Source organism: Antennarius striatus, chromosome 3 (assembly GCF_040054535.1).
Source record: "Antennarius striatus isolate MH-2024 chromosome 3, ASM4005453v1, whole genome shotgun sequence".
In the NCBI taxonomy this organism is placed as follows: Eukaryota; Metazoa; Chordata; class Actinopteri; order Lophiiformes; family Antennariidae; genus Antennarius; species Antennarius striatus.
In genome coordinates, this window is record NC_090778.1 from 24,937,383 (window position 1) to 24,953,770 (window position 16,388).

The 16,388-nt window shown below is 43.8% G+C and overlaps 1 protein-coding gene across 3 annotated transcripts in view; it reads right to left on the reverse strand.

Annotated features, from left to right (window-relative positions):
• kiaa0825 (KIAA0825 ortholog) overlaps nt 1-16,388 on the reverse strand; it is a 98,109-nt gene that overhangs the window by 74,864 nt on the left and 6,857 nt on the right. For 2 of the 3 annotated variants that reach the window (XR_011035022.1, XM_068310624.1), the window contains exons 3-9: nt 13,127-13,307; nt 12,535-12,720; nt 11,979-12,164; nt 11,516-11,837; nt 3,506-3,673; nt 2,507-2,592; nt 2,174-2,431 (exon numbers count right to left, since the gene is read on the reverse strand). Coding sequence is in view for 2 of the 3 variants with exons in the window: in XM_068310624.1 (XP_068166725.1) it covers nt 2,174-2,431; nt 2,507-2,592; nt 3,506-3,673; nt 11,516-11,837; nt 11,979-12,164; nt 12,535-12,720; nt 13,127-13,307 (1,387 nt within the window). In the remaining variant the exon portion in view is untranslated. Of the gene's footprint in view, nt 1-2,173; nt 2,432-2,506; nt 2,593-3,505; nt 3,674-11,515; nt 11,838-11,978; nt 12,165-12,534; nt 12,721-13,126; nt 13,308-14,228; nt 14,290-16,388 lie in introns of those variants that run through there. The other variant, XM_068310625.1, reaches the window with a different exon arrangement.

Here is a 16,388-nt window from a genome sequence, read left to right on the forward strand (position 1 = left end):
TATAAATGCGTGAAATATTGATCTTTCATAATGCTGTGAACCAGCCATATTTCATGCTTATGTCTTGTATAGTAATTTGCTTTCTGCTCAAACACTAGGGCACGTGTCAAAAAGGACGGGTGTAAGAAAATATATATATAATATCCCACAGTCTTCTCTTGGACGTCTGTCTGGCTTGGTGTTTTTGAATGCAAATGCATGCATGTATAACCTTTGGGTTGAAAGGCTCTCATCTTTGAAGCGTTGACCTACACATAAATATGTTGTACAGGTCCTGAGCACAGACAAATTCTGACTCTCGTTAGCAATGAGAACCACGAGGAAGGGGTGGGTGGAATGGGGGAAGAGGAGAGATGTGGTTGTAATGATAAGAGTCTGAACAGCGCAGAGGAGAGCCGTGGGTAGCAGAGGATGTCAGAGGAAGACGGAGGAGTAGGAGCTGGAGAAAGTTTCCGTTGAGTTCGGTGGTGAAAAAATAGGTAAGAAAGTCAAGACAGAAGACTGAAAAAAAAAACAGAGTAAGATTAGAAATAGAAGTAAGCACATGGTCCGGTCTGGTTTCCAGACTGAAGAACCTTTGTAGAGTTTTACTCTAAGCCTGGTTTCACATCAGACACTGGTCTTCTTCCTGAGAAATGTCAATCTCTGGTGTGTACTTCACCTCTCCCTGCCATTTCCCAGGCCCTTTCTTCTCATCTCTTCTTTCACAGTAACCCTCCTCTATCCTAATCTCTACCCTGGCCTCGTTGCCTTTGTGATACATCCCTCTATCATCTCTACACCCTACACTTTGACCCGATTCAAGACTTTTGTTTGACCACCATCCAGTCGTCCTAATATCAGCCCTGCCGGTTCTTGGTCTCTCTTTTGTCCTTAGAGCCCTCCCTCCTTGAGTAACTCTTCCCAAGGCCCTTTCTGAACCACGGTGTCAACTGTGTCAGGTCCAAATCCTCCGGGCTCTGTATTTATCAAAGGCAGCTTCCACTAGCGCTACAAAACCATTAATCTCCCAAGGTGCAGGTGCGTGTAGACCTGAATTGTTCAGCTAGCTAGTAATAAAGGAGGATGAAGAGGGCAAGAACAGAGGTGTGCAGCTCATCCACAGGGCAAGGAGTGACAGGTTAGAGTTATATTGTTTAATTGAACTGTATACACCACTAATGTTTCAGGCATGTGTGAAAGTTGTGTGTGCACATGAGAGCACAGCTTGTAATGAGGTCAGCGGCTTGCAGTAAAAGCACACGCTGTTACTGTAAGCCACATGAATATCAAGGCGATGCATGAATATCGGGTGAAAAAACAAAACAAACTGTTTAAATACAGTTTAAAAGACAAACTGATATTTCCGATTTAAATTCTTTTGCCTCAGAAGTGCCACCCACTCTGTCACTGTGCTGTCAAGAACATAAGATGATTTTCATACATTTGTTTTCTCGGTTGAATTCTTGAAATTTATTCGAAAAATGTCCTTTCAGAAATAAAACCTTTCTGGTTAAGTAATACAAAAAATAAACTGTCCATTTTCGAATATGTGGGGGTAACCATACTTGAACAAGCACTGGAGCATTTGGTCACATTGTCACTCAGTACTGAAGCTTTGTAAAACCACTTTATTCTTCGGATTATGTTTCACGATCGTGGACAAACGAAACGGCTAATGATGCACTCCCACAATGATCTCACTCCCCTCTTTGTTCCAATGTGTTTCTCAATGACCCACTGTAAAGTTTTTCCCACTCATATCGTTGTCCTTAAAAGTAACTATAGCATAATTAATAAAGAATTAGAAGATTTTAGTTTTCCTGTTGGTATTACAGACTGTTCTCTGTCAGGGCTGTACTTGGGTAGGTTTAATATGTACAGTGCCAGTCAAAACTTTGGACAAAACTAAAGTCAACTTTTGACTGGTACTGCACAATATGAAATATGCAATATAATATAAAAATGTAATATATAATATAAAATTTCATTTTAGGAATTCTAAATGGTCTGCTGGTGAAATGGCATCAATCACCTTTAAGGAAGGATACATTTTGGTCCCTCTAGCTACAAAAATAATTCAGCAAGGGTATGGATATAAATAAAAGCCCCAAGGTTCCAACACCTCACCCCCATCAAACTGTACTCAGACCGATACCTCGTCAAAGGTTATCACTCCATAATCCTGCAGTACCTTGGCTATCATTCTGGGAGTCTCTCTCTCTCTGCAGGTGAAGACGGACTCTTCTCGGAGACAAGCGCTTCTGGCGGTAACGGTTGTGAGTTCATGAGTGAGGCACAGGGTGACGGAGGTGTGTCCCAAAGAATGCATGGCCTCTTCCTGCTGTAGGTTCTTGGCACAGGCATCGTCCAGCACCACTTTGACACAATGTGCCATATGAGGGACCAGTTCCCGAAACGCTGACCTCCAATCGAACTCCAGAACCTGTACCTATGATACAATAAATCAGCCAACGGTCAATGTTGAAAGGAATATTTCACAATCTCTTACAAAACTAAGCCTCACCTCTGCTGTGTGGAGATGTGTCTCGGTTGTGGTGTTTTTGCCATGCGTCATCACATGTGAATCCCCTCTTCTCTTTTTCAAGATACCTTAACAGATATGACATTGCTCTCATGTTTCACCCGTGACCAAAATGACATGCAAGGAATGGAGTGTAGCCATTTCCCAGTAAATGCTACTGGAAGTGGCTTTAAAAGTTTAGCTTTGGGGCATAAATTTAATGTGATCAATCATACATGGGGCAATTCCACGAGGGGGGAGACTGTGGGAGGTTGGAGGCAGGAAAACAAGCATACAGGATGTTAGCTTGCAATTAAAAATCACGAACATCAAGGACACATTTTCTTAATCAGAAGGCAAAGAGTGAGACCCCAGGCGAGGCAATTTAGCCGAACAAGACCACATGGAATGGAAGAAGGAGGAAGCAGTGAGCGCATCACTTTTTGACCTTTAAGCCCATCTGATGAATTTCTGGTAATTAAGCCGTTTGATTGCCTGGAATTAATGATTTGGATAACTGCCCTTTAAAGGCTGTTTACCTCTCTGTAAATTGAGCCTTTCTGCAAGTCTTGTTTTTGTAAATGTAACCTTTATGGAAATTACTCCATGCACCAAAAGCTTTAATTTAACATCTCTAAAGCAACGGTTCAAAGGAGAGAGAGGAGAATGATACTAAAGGCTTATATAACACCCAAGATAATTCCCTACTAATATATAATTTCTTCAGATGCAACTGCGACTTCCTTCTAGGACATGTAAAGATGCGTGTATTTGTGTATATCTGTAAACCTGTTTGTGTCATGTACGATGTAGAATTTAGACACTGAGGCTGTGAATAGTCCTGAGTCTGTCACCCCATAATGCTCAAACCAGTTACCAACACCTCACGCCTCAGGAAAAAAATAATAGAGCATGACTTGTCGATCTCACAGGTCGATACAGCCTTGACTGCGTGTTTTATATGTACGTTAATGTGTGAGTTTTGGAGGGAAAGACCAGTACCTTTTACACAGGATGACCCTCCAATACTTTCAGCGAAGGTCATATTGGCGAGCAGCTCCTTCACAATCCTTTCAAACTCCAGCAGGGTGCAGGCCAGCTGGGTAAGCGCCCTCAGCTGGTGGGAGGTCAAACTGAAACTCCTATTTTTCATAGGAAGTTCCATTGGTGCTGTAAAGGAATGGGGAAAAAAAAAATTTAAAAAGTAAAGCAGAAAAAGTAACCGTGACTGACAGAGGAGTGAGAGCAGCTCACACAGTTTACAGTTCAGTAGAGGAATAGAAAATTGAATGAAAACAAGTTTGCAACCAAAACTCCCAATGTGCATGCACTCATCAGAAAACAGCCCCTCCTCAAGTCTCGCTTTCCACGGCACCTCTTATAAATATCGACCCATTCATGTTTTCCCAGTGCACTCTACAAACAAAAAGACATGGAAAAAATATGCAAAACTTTGCTCCCTGAGAAGTCACACATGCACATCTCTCTCTCGGCACAAAACTTTTCTCCCCCTAACCCGCCGGTGACCCTCTCGGCAAATATGGATTTCCCATTTTGGAGGCTGCCAAAGCCATCACCCTGGGGATGTTCCGCATTAAGCTGGAGAATGGGCGGCTGGGAGATGCGTTGCCATACTCCCAGACACATGCACAAATACTTTTGTGCGTCCCGTTAAATGAGCCCCTCCACTGCAAAGACATTTGGGAATAGATGAGCTCGGTATTAGCCTTGACTCTGAAAGCACGGAGATGATTGAGTGTTGAGGAGAGAAGAAAGAAGAGGGGGAGCCCTTTTTCAATAATTGTAACTTTATTGCCTCTGGATGTTAATGCAATTTTACTACATTGTTAAACCAAATCTGACAATATGACAACACAGTCCCTAAGGATGCCTGTGTTAATCATGCATGAGGGTGGACTACCTCTGTGTGTAGGCTGCATGCATGTTTACGCGAGTGTTTGCGAGCACCAGCCTACGAGTTGTTGCAGGTTTGTGTCTACTGGGTGTTCTCACGTGTGTTTGTGTGCATGTAATGCAGGCCATTATGAATAAACTTGATTTGTAGTTGTACTTTCACACACATTTGCACATGTCAGTCTTGCAGAATAATTGCCACACAGCACCCTTACTCTATGGTCACCGTGGAATATATTCTGACCTCAAGTTTGTTTGTGTTTTCAAGTCCAAGTGTGCGCATGCATTTATGTACAAGTGTATGTGCATTAATGTATGAAATCACATGCGAATAGCTTTGTAATTACTTGGTGTGGGTTTTGTCTTTTGCGTGCATGCATTTGTGCGTATGTGTAATTAAGCTGCATGGGTACGAAGCCCAGCAGCTCCTCTGTAATGGGGTCCGGTGGGATTCGGCGCTAGAGAGACCACCTCGTCCTGCATGTGTAGATGCTTGACCTGGCTGACACCCACGTGCCAGGCTTGTTCTCCGGCTTGCACATTCAAGCATGCACCAACAATCATGTCGGTTCCTGAAGACACCAGCAAATCAACAGAGCTCCCGTGCCTCGACGGACAGCTGAGCTAAAGCTGTCGACAACTCAAGAGTGAAAGATCTAAAGCAGATCAGACATATTAGGTGAAGCTTTTATGATCCCCCCCCCCTTAACTTTTCCGCCTTCTGCAGGGCATTGCACCCTTTAACCGCCACATCACCTGGAGCACCACCTATTCCAGACGGTGGCCTCCATCTCTCTCATTCCTAACCATTCATTCTGCCAGGACAGACCCCATAACTGTTTCGCTTGCTCACTAAGTCACACTGTACATACTATTAGCAGCACATGACCTTGATGTTTAGTAATGCTGCGCCACAGCCCCTCATTGAGCTCTTCCGCCCAGGCTATATAGGTATTTATAGTCGTCTCCCTAGCCAAATAGCCCTAGAGCCATAGCAGTCTAGTACACAGCCATCTAAACCTCATTATACCTTTGTCACAACAGTGAGGCCAAATGGAGGCTCTCATAGCCGGTTGATGGAGAGGGTGTGCTTAAAAGCACCCAGGTGTGTCATATAGCATAGTGCATGGCATGTTTCATAGAAGAGAATGTGGAGGGGGCACTAACAGGCAGGAGGGGTTCAACCAAAGGTCAGAGCACTGAGAATCACTAAGGGAGGACTGGTTGCAGAAAGGTGGAGCTGTAAGCACTTTGAAAAATTATATGTTTATAAAAGAGCTCCTCCGTATGACATTACAGCGTGGAGGAGGTTCCTCTACACTAAAGGAAAATCTATGGTTACCACACACACACACACACACACGGTAACGCATCTCCTCCTCAGCAAACGTGCACACAGTATGTCAAGTAATATGTCATTTAACAATGTGTGTGAAACACAAAACTGCACTGTGTGTGTGTGTTATGTGTGTGTGTTGTTTTTCATATGAAAGATTGTCTGGAAAAAATGTCTGGAAGTACCAAACTCCTGGAGTCTACAGTGGCCAGTTCGCTTTATAGTTTCTAACAATGACAACAATGTAACACAAAAGGAAAAAACAACAACAACAACAACAACAACAAACGGAGCAGGTATTTTTGGCGAGCCATCAGTCTTTTCCTCGTCTGTCTCTCTTGTGGATTCTGCCATCAACTCCACGGTTTCTCCCTCTCTCTCTTTCTCTCTCTCTCTCACACACACACACACACACACACACACACACACACACACACACACACACACACACACACACACACACACACACACACACACACACACACACACACACACACACACACACTCTACACACATCCCTTGACTGGCAGTGAACAGAGGGAGAAAGAGAGAGAGACAGAGACACAGAGAGTGGCGAAAGGGGAGAGAGAGAGCTCGGGGAGGAGAAAGGGGGTGGTGGTGGTGGTGGTTGGGGATGAAAACATGGGGAAGAGAGGGAGGGAAAGAGAAGGAGGGGCGGGATAAGGGAATTCCCTTAGCAGTTGTTATTGATTCCGGTGTTTACGGGCGAATAGTTTAGTGCCGTTTACAAAACAGAACAGATGCAGCCAGTGAGCAAAAAGGTAAACAATTGCTGTGTGGCGGGCTGCCAAATCCCCAGTCTGATGTATTAAACTCACGGTGAAGAGCATTTCCCCTTTGGCTGCACTTATTGCCACTTCATTTCCTCTCCACTCACATACACGATCCCTCCTTCTTGCCATGTCTTCTGTGTGTCTCTCTTTATCTCTCATTCCCTCATTTATCTGAGGATGAGGGGGGAAAAAAAAAGAGGAAGAGAAAAAAAAAAAAAGGGGGTATGGCGCTTTTGACGTCTGGTTATTTTCTGTCCTCTTCTAACCCAGGAGGCCCGGTTCTTCTAAACAGAGCCATTAGCAGGGGGAATTGCATGTGTCTGACATGGCCGAAAACCAATTATTAGACACTTTCCATCAAATGATGCCCACGTCTTTGGGGAATGGGCAATCATGCAATAATTTAACCGCTGATTTAATTTCTCTCCTGAACAACATCTGTCTTTCACCCTCTGTCCCTTTTTATTTCCTCTCTTCCTCTCATTTTGTCTCTCTCTAGTGTATCTCAGACCATCAGATGGGTGGTCGTCGGCCTTTCCCTCAACACTTCCAATCCAGGAGGATGAACTTTCTAATGTTTGCACAAATGTGCGGTTAAATATTTGGCTGATCGGATCCATAGGGATACATGAAGGAATTCCGAAGGATATTAGCATAGCATGATTTTTGTTTGTTTGTTTGATTGTTTGATTGCTTGCGTTGTAAATTGGAACAACGATGTTCCGAACCATAACCAACTGAGGTGTTAAATAAAAATGGTCTGCTCTATCCTAACTTTGCATGTGTGTGTATTTTTGGGGTATTTTCTTTCTTTGGGTTTGACTGTTGAGCACTTTTGTGATTCTTTTAGCCCCTGTCTTTTTCTGTGTACCCATGGGTGTCAAGCAGGGTCATGTGTCAGACTTGGGCTATATCTGTGCATTTATGTGTGTGGAGCCGCTGTGGACCTCCCGCAAGGCCCTGTGACAGCCAGGGTCCTCTTCGTCAGTTGCGGCCCACTGCTCGCTTAGACAGCGTTATTATGGAAGGCCTCCTGCTGTGATTCACTCTCACACACACACACATACATACACACTCACACATAAATGTTCGTTTCTTGTGGCCCTTTCCCTGGGTGCTGTCTGACCAGGCCACAACAGGGGTCACCTACCCTTCACAGAAGGGAGAAACTGGCAATATTTGACATTTCAATTAAGTTGCCTTATGAAGACAGAGGTGCAGCAGTGATGGCGTGGTTGAGGTTTTGTGGTTACTTTCCTCCACTTTAGGTTTCTTTATCTATCTTTTCGTATGTCTGACTTTCTTTCCCTCTATGCGGTTAATATTTCAATATCATTTATGACAGATTCCCCACGCTTCCTCCACAAGCTTGAACCCAGCAGCCTGGAAGAAGTAGAAGGACACAAAGGAATCTATTGACTCCATTGGATTGTTTCATTAAAGCCTATTTATTTAAGCATCTTTGTTTGCAATATTGTTTTGAAGCTCTCCGCAAATCACGCCGACTCTTCATCAGGAAATCCTGGCCGCTCTGAATAAGGGAGACATTTTCGCTTGTGCTTTCTCAGTTGAAGATGCCAGGAAAATGTTTGTATATCTCAGAGCTTTTAAAGCATGATGCACAAAAACTATTGTGACCAACTGGAAGACATGCAGACAAAGAATAAATTTCAAATGCAATACACAATGCTCAAGGGCCATTTGGTGATTTGACTTAATCAGAGGCGTGATAAAGAGAAACACAAGACTGATACAAACGAAAGAAACACAACTCGTTAGACTTAGACTGGTTGGACCTACTTTCTTAGATGGGGCCTTTGCACTCAAGACGGGAAAAGAGCATCTTAAACTAATAAACCTCCATAAACTAGAGGCAAACATACATTCTCGCATGTATACAGCCCCCCACCCACCCCACCTCCCTCCAACCTGGTCCCCTAATTATTTGGCGGCATGCGGGTGCACATCCCCAGCTGACAGTGTGTATAAACTCAGGCAGAGATACAATCTAGTGAGGAGCTGCTCTTAATAAATATTAAAAAATGCCATTCCCAAGTAGCCTCAATCCCCACAAGCACCTCCAATGCCAGTCAGAGCCACAGCAGAGCTATCTCGCGTCACTACAGAACCTCTCTCCCCGCTGAATAGACTGCTGTGCCTTCTTCTAAGAAAGAGTTCAAAGAGCCAGAAAGGGCGACGGGAGGCAGGAGGCGGGTAGCGGTGAGGGTGAATGTGTTTGCTATACATGCTCCAACTCAATTCTCTGTTATCTATAGGGACTTACCAATATCGTCATATGGGGAAATTAGAAGAAGCGGAATTTAAATCAGCGTTATCAGAACAGGATTGCGTCACGTCTGAACAGAATTTCACAACCCCAGCTTCACCTCCATGTTCGATTGTTGGGGAATAAATTGCATATGCACATATTTTTAAGAAAGAAAGCTTTTGATGTAAAAAAAAGCAACAACCACGTATTGCTAAGCATACAAATAATATCGCTAACAACATATAGAAATTTAATGATGCATTTTTAAAGGGGAGGAATTAAATGACTCGGATCACACAGGTTTCCAAGCCTGCAATTAGAATTAGCACACACAGCAACAGCATCACAAAAAAAATATGTGTGTTCCACAACCACCTCCACACTCGTATGCATACATTAGAATTGGTAGAACTGCACCATAGCATTTTGTCAGCTATTTCTGCACTGGAGTTAGCTGCGTCACTTTTAGCAATGCATTAAATCCAACTTTGTTTAACTTGAATCCCCGTCGATAAAAACTGTATCAACAAAAGCAACGACTGGTTAAGTTTTCCAGAGAGTATGTAGTTGTTTCTTTGGGATTACCGCTCAAAATTTGTCTTTTACTGTGAAAAGCCACGAAGTTATAAAATTTGGGTAATTGCTGGAATGTATTAAGAGTCTAACCTTTACTCCGCCATAAATAAATGAGCCAATTACATCGTTTTAATTTTGAAAAATCCAACACTCACACATGCATGTACAGCAAGGTGCACACGCAGACTAGGCCCCCACAGAATCATTGAGGTGTGTTAGTAAGGTTTAAAGCTTGTATTGTTCCTGACCAGCCAACCTGTCTAGCACCCCCCCACACACACCACCACCACCACCACCACCACCACCACCAGTTTCGCTGCTCAACCTGAAAACTAGTGGAAAATGTGAGGAAAAAAAGAGAGGAGATAAATGCTTCGGACACTGGAAAGATAGAGTAAAGGGGGGAAAAAAGAAGGTAGTGGGTGGAAGGGGGGGTCTGAAACCCTTCACATCTGTCTTGGTACAATGTCAGAGCCTGCCTTTGAGTCGGCGGGGTTAAAAGAAGAGGCAGATCTCGCTATGAACGCTGTTAAATGGTTCAGTGGTTTGACACGCTGATGCCACAGACAGTGCTGCTCCCCCGGGAGGCTGCAAAGACTCTCAGGCATGGCTCTTATCAAAATATACCTACTGTCTTGCCTCTGCTGCAGAAATAAACAATAACGCAGCAGGGACAGGATGGGGGGGAAGCGGTGCTTAGGGAAAAAAAAAACTCTTTTCTACCACTGTATTAATTGTGTTGAAAATCATGGGCGTAGCGTACAGTGGAAACAGTAAAGTGTGAAAGCAGATTATGCATTAATGTTCGAGATTTGGCTCTCAAGGAGCCACCGGCGTTTGGGTGGTGGTAATGTGGTTCTAGAGCTTTGTTTGAGGGGGGACTTAAAACATGACAAAAATGTAATCCCAGTTGTAGCCCTCAAAGCTGTGTTGCAGCTGATAGTCTCTCATATGCGTGTGCACGCACACACGCACACACACACACACACACACACATAAAACCAGCACAGGCAAAACTGCTCCATTTTACCATCATTACACAGCACGGGTCCCCCGCTCCCTTTGGAGCCATGTTCTGCCTCCGGTGCTACATTTGACGGTTTGTTGAGCGGCACGTAGGTGTGTAGCCTCCGCCGCGTTACGTGATCAAACAACCCAACTGACGCATGGCCAATTATCCTGACTGCCTCCTCTCATCTCACATTTAAGGAGAGGGAAAGTAAAAACCAGAGGTGGAAAGAGAGAGGGAGAGAGAGAGAGGGAGAGAGGGAGGGAGGAAGAAAAAGACACAAGGCTGGTGGTATGTTTATCGAAGAATGGCAGATGTAAAAGGCGCTCCTCCCTCGGTTTCCTCCGGGGAGGCTGACATGTGCACCTTTTTTTTTTTGAAAAAAGTAAACAATGGCTCACAAACTTTGCATATTTTTTTTGTTGTTGTGAATCTTTACCCTCAGCGAGGCGTAAATGGGCCAATATGAAACAAACAAAGAGAATCAGATATCAAATGTGACACAGAGCGTTAAGGTCTGTGCTCTTCTCTTGTCTTCTTGTGCATGGCTCCACTGCCAGCCCCCATCACAGTCACACAGCCTGCAAATGTGAATGCAGCTCTGCGTCGTCGCAAACATATTTGCCACGTTTTTGCCCATACTAACACAAATGCGTATCAATATGTCTGGATTAAAGTTGTCTTAAATTACTTTTTTTTTGTATCAGAGCTCATCTCAGTCAGCGATAAAGTACGTACAGAACAGTGTTTGGAACTTGTTACAAATGAAGCCTTGACTCAGGAAATGCTGCTCCTCTATTTGTTGGTAGACAAGAGAGTGAAGTGGACAGGAAAGTAATTACAATGGGACTAGTAGTTACTGACAGGCTCTTACTGAGACCTGGCTTCTGGCTCAGATTGCTGCACACTGCAGTTGGAAAGTAAGAAGACAGGAAAGTGAAACTGGAGAGGTGAAATAGTTAGCCTTAACTGGGTACCATAAGGGGAGAGAGAGATGGCAGACAAGTGGGGCAGAAAAACAACCGGTATATACTCTGAACACTACAAGAAGACAACGTGAATAAACAGGCTCAAACTACTAGATACTAGAAATGATTTTAAATGAGTGCCTTACCTACGGTTGCCCGTGACCTGGCTGAATATTTCTTAATCTTGCCGCCAAGTGTGGTGTTATCCCTCAGGGCCGTCTCGTATTCCTTCTCCATCAAGGTGGCCAGTTCTCGGGCTACGGTGCTGAGGTAGGCCGTGTTAAGGAAAGCCAGGAGGGTGTGCAGTTCTGTCAATCTTGAAAGGACGTGGAGTTCATCTGTGAGGGCTTGGGTCAGCACAGGGACCACAGAATGAAAGCTTACGGCCAGCCTGTCAAAGCCGGTTTCACCACCTGGGCTTGAGCTCAGGGCGGAGAGCAGACCCATCACGGATCGGATTCTCAGATGCTGCACAATTCAAACCAAATTGACACATCTTTATGTCTAGAAATCAATAAAACATTAGGTCAAGACTAAACTAAGGAAAATAGTGACAAATATTGGAACACAAATAAGCTTTTTATTGATGCATTCGCAATTTCATCACACCTGGTAATGTGTGAGCACCTCAGACTCAGGGTAAAGAAAGAACAGCTGCTGCAGACAGCGGATCCGCTCAGGGACGGTCAGAGCGCAAACATGTCCGAATCCGGGATGCTCAGGGCCGCGGGAGGACAGCCTGTCCAGCAGGTGGCGACGCAGCTGGAGACGCACATCATCCCACGCCTCCTGGATCTTAAGGAAATAATAAAATGAAAGGTAAGTGATAATAAACAATCAAAACAATCCTCCCACGCCAATGTGCATATTTGAAATACTGCTGGTCCCTTTAAGCATTTGTTCCTTCCACACAGCCACAGAGAGATTCCTTTTTTAGAGCTTATCCATCTAAATTAATCAGGGTTAAAATTAATTGTCACAGACAGTGAAGTAGTAACTTTGCTGTTTGCATGGAAGGGAGAAACTAGTAATGAAGTCCACTTGACCAGTAAGGCTTTTGATGTTTATCAATAGACACATGAGCGAAAAATGCAAACCTAACCTTTAATCAATTAACTGATTACATAATTTAGGTAATACTTGAACTAATCTTCACTTGTATTACCTCTAACGATGCATCGTCCTTGACTGTATGAACCAAGTGGATCGAGGAAGCGGACAGTTGAGGTTGGAGAGAGGAGGGAGATGAAGGAGTACGTGGAAAGCAGACCCCACACTGGGCAGACACGTCCAGTAGCAGTTGAAGCGTGGCTTCCTCCTTCCCTTCCTCTTCAGACCTCAGGTAGTGTTGCTGAGCGGATCAGAGGGGTAATGTGAGAGGAAAATGACCTGAAGTTATGAGCTATAAACTACAACATGGAAATGAACTGAGTGGCTTTTCTAGAATGCAGTATGAATGGTTATTTCATTAATTGAGAGGTAACTTTGTAGCTTGATCGACAAAATTAGATCAAAGTTATGAAAGTAGTTTCTAGTCAAATATTATTTTCACAGGAGAGGCCTGTATTCTCACACCTACAGGTCTTTTGGAATAAATAGGTTTGATTGTCAGCGATGTCAGTGCAGATTAATGAAACTGTTAAGATCTATTATCTGTCTGTCTGCAACAATGTGGGAAACATTCAGAATAGACAGGACAATTATTATTATTAACATCAGCAAGTAAAGATTAGCCGTTATTTGCTCTAATCTGATACCAAAGCTGTGAGGAAGTCCATGAGTTCATCGTGTCCCGTGGCAACGGGGCTGAAGCAGTTGTGGATTCTGAGGTTGAACCACCGCAGGCAGTCTGAGGGATCCGTTGGCGGACGCACCCCAGCCCGGGAGTTGGTCATCTTGTTCTGGAGCTCCGTCAGCTGATGTTCAGCGCTGACATCGCTGAAAAAGAAGACGCAGGGGAAGTCTGAGAACCATGAACTAAGAATCATCAACAGGCATCACAAGAGCAAAAGCTCATTTAATTATTGTCAAATGTGGAAAATAAGTGGAAAAAGTTTTCCTAACGGAGTAAACCGTGCAAAAGGATGACATTTTAAGCCCATATGATATCCTCCTACATGCCATGTTTACCAGCACGCAGCTGTTCCTGTTAATCTAAAACTGTTTGACTGTCAAGATCTCCCGGGACAGTGTCTTCATTTTTGAAACGAGACTGTCAAGATATTCAGCAAGAGCAAGTCATTCAAACACACCCGAAATGATGACACCTCGACGCACCGCAAACTCCCTACACCAGCCGCGTTACAGTCACTCACACAAACAACGTGCTGAGGATGCACATGGGCCTACACGCAGAGTCACGTTCAGTCTCTCTCTCTCTCTCTCTCATTCAGTGTCCGTGAGGAAACAGATACAGAAGCGTCAACGGTAATGAACACAGACATCGATATATCAGTGTGTGAGTGTGTGCTAAGCATCTGGTGTGAAGTGGCGTTACAGGCATTGGCAGGCGTCTGAGACACACGCTTCTTGCCGTCTCACGTCTTTCTTTTCCCCTTGACGCACGCACACACACACACACACACACACACACACACACACACACACACACACACACACACACATCAGGATCAGCTATTTCGTTTCCCCTTTAATATGACAGATTAGAAATGACATCCTTGGGCTCGACATAGTTAGTTATTTCCATGCAAATCGATGCATATATATCCGGCCATCTACGGTTGTCTGTAAGCGTGTGCGTCTGTGTGTGTGTGTGTGTGTGTGTGTGTGTGTGTGTGTGTGTGTGTGTGTGTGTGTGTGTGTGTGTGTGTGTGTGTGTGTCTGCGTAGATTTACATACCTGCATAATTAAACATTTTGTGGTGCTGTGGATGCTGCTCTGGCATTGTGGCAATGCGTGTGTGAGTGAATGTAGTCGACAATTTACTGGTTGGTTGACAAAAACAAGAATGAATTAATTATAACATATATTTTATACACTCAACTCCTCATCAAATATTCAAGTAACCAGTAGGGAATGAGAATATGAAAAGGAGGCAGACTTATACCTGGATCTGTCGTCTAAACTTCCATGTGTGGGTCTTTGTGTTTTAGCATACCAGTGCCATCCCCCCCCATCAGACAGCTCATCCCCTACCACAGGCCTATAAACTGCCTCCTGCCTGCTCCTGGGCCATGAACACATCCAGATGTCTTACAATGGCAACACATTAAATAACCGTTCAAACTGACACACTTTCGTTTCAGAGGGGGTAAAAACGCAAGGGGATAAAATGTTATAGACTGTTACGAACCGCTATCCTCCAGGTTGAACACTATCATTCTCTCTCTCTTTAACAATCTCTTCCTCTCTCTGTCTCTCTCCTTCCTCTTTTTCAGGCAGCCCAGACGATGTATCTCACTTTATTCTCTTGACACTGACTTGCTGACTGACAGAAACCTTGATTATAAAGCGGCGCGCGTTTGATGCCAGCCTGTATTGTTTATGCGCAACTATCAAACCCTTCATTTAAGTAGACCTTTATCATGGCTTTTTAAATACTCCCCGCATGCTTGTATGTGTTTCTGTATTATTAGAACATCGTATAGGAAGGCTATTGCTTCAACTTATGATAGATGGTGTGACGAGTGCAGAAACCCTTAACTATACTTTGCCCAAAGCTAGCTAGCTGTATAAACACATCTACGGCAAGGTCGAACCATAACCAACATGGCTCAGGGTTGTAAAATTAACAGATACCACTTTAATCAACACAAAGGCCTATTGAGATGCAGGTGCATCTGCAGCCTCTTGACATTGCTTTGGAGAATATAGCAATGACTTTCTAAAAAATGTAGAATGCTTTGGAATGCAGTATATATTCACAAAAACCAACCAAAACAAAATACAAACAAAAAAAAAAAACCCTCACTGAGAAAGTGCAAAACCTAAAACAGAAGAAACAAACGCTTAAGAATCAATACAAAAGACATTTTCCAAATTTAATTTCTAGCATGGATTCCTGTCATATGCCATGCCTTGCAATAAAACCTTGCTTTAGATTAAATGGCAGCACAGAGCACTGTTATAGTGTGTCATAAACATGGTTTGTTCTGGGCTCCACCCCAGGACTTCACAAAGACAGCAGGTTTCAAATGGGCTCCCATCTGTGGCTCACTTTTCACAGAACTCTCCCAAGTTCATTAAATGTAAGTGGACTATGCTGTGTATATAAACTGGGTGGCTTTTGTCTTTTTTTAAAAACTCAGTTTGTTAACACAACTGACGAATTCTTCTTCATCCATCTCGATAGCCTTGAACAATCTTGGTGACTTAAAGAGATCATTGACGTGAAACCCATACGAACCCACAGACCCAAACAGCAGAATAATTCTAGGCTTCATACTCTTTCTTTATTTCTACTCCCCATCATCTCACTCATGCCTTCAGTCAACAGAACTATGGACTCTAATGGCCACAGCAATAACATCACCCTCCTCGGATACATTTTCTAGCCGTTTTTTCCTCTCTCTCCATTTCCTCTTCCTCCTTCCTCTCACCTCAAAACTCTTTCCTAATTTTCTTTTCTTTTCTCTCGCCTTTCAATTACCTCTCCTTAGGGCCTTGTGCTGTAAGTTATAAAGTCAACGTGGATGGTCTGTGTCAAGAAGTCCATCCAGCTCTCAACAATGCTGCGACCTTTTGCCCGCTGGTGTAAAAGCTACCTGCAAGCCTAATCAACTTGGCGGGATTAGCTCCGAACCTGATGACTTCCAGTGTCGGCAGCTCAGACGCCGGGGAAAGAGATAGAAAGGGAATGAGACGAGAAGAAGGTAAAAAACAGGTAGTAAACAGAGTAGTCACCGAAAATAAAACCATTCAACTTTCGGATGACAATGGACAAACCTGTAATGGCAAAAACATTGGATCAGAACTCAACAAAAGACCTCAAGAATGAGAAAAGAAACAGAGGAAACTGTCAGGAAAGTGTTCTTTAGGCCTCTTGACAAACACGTCAAT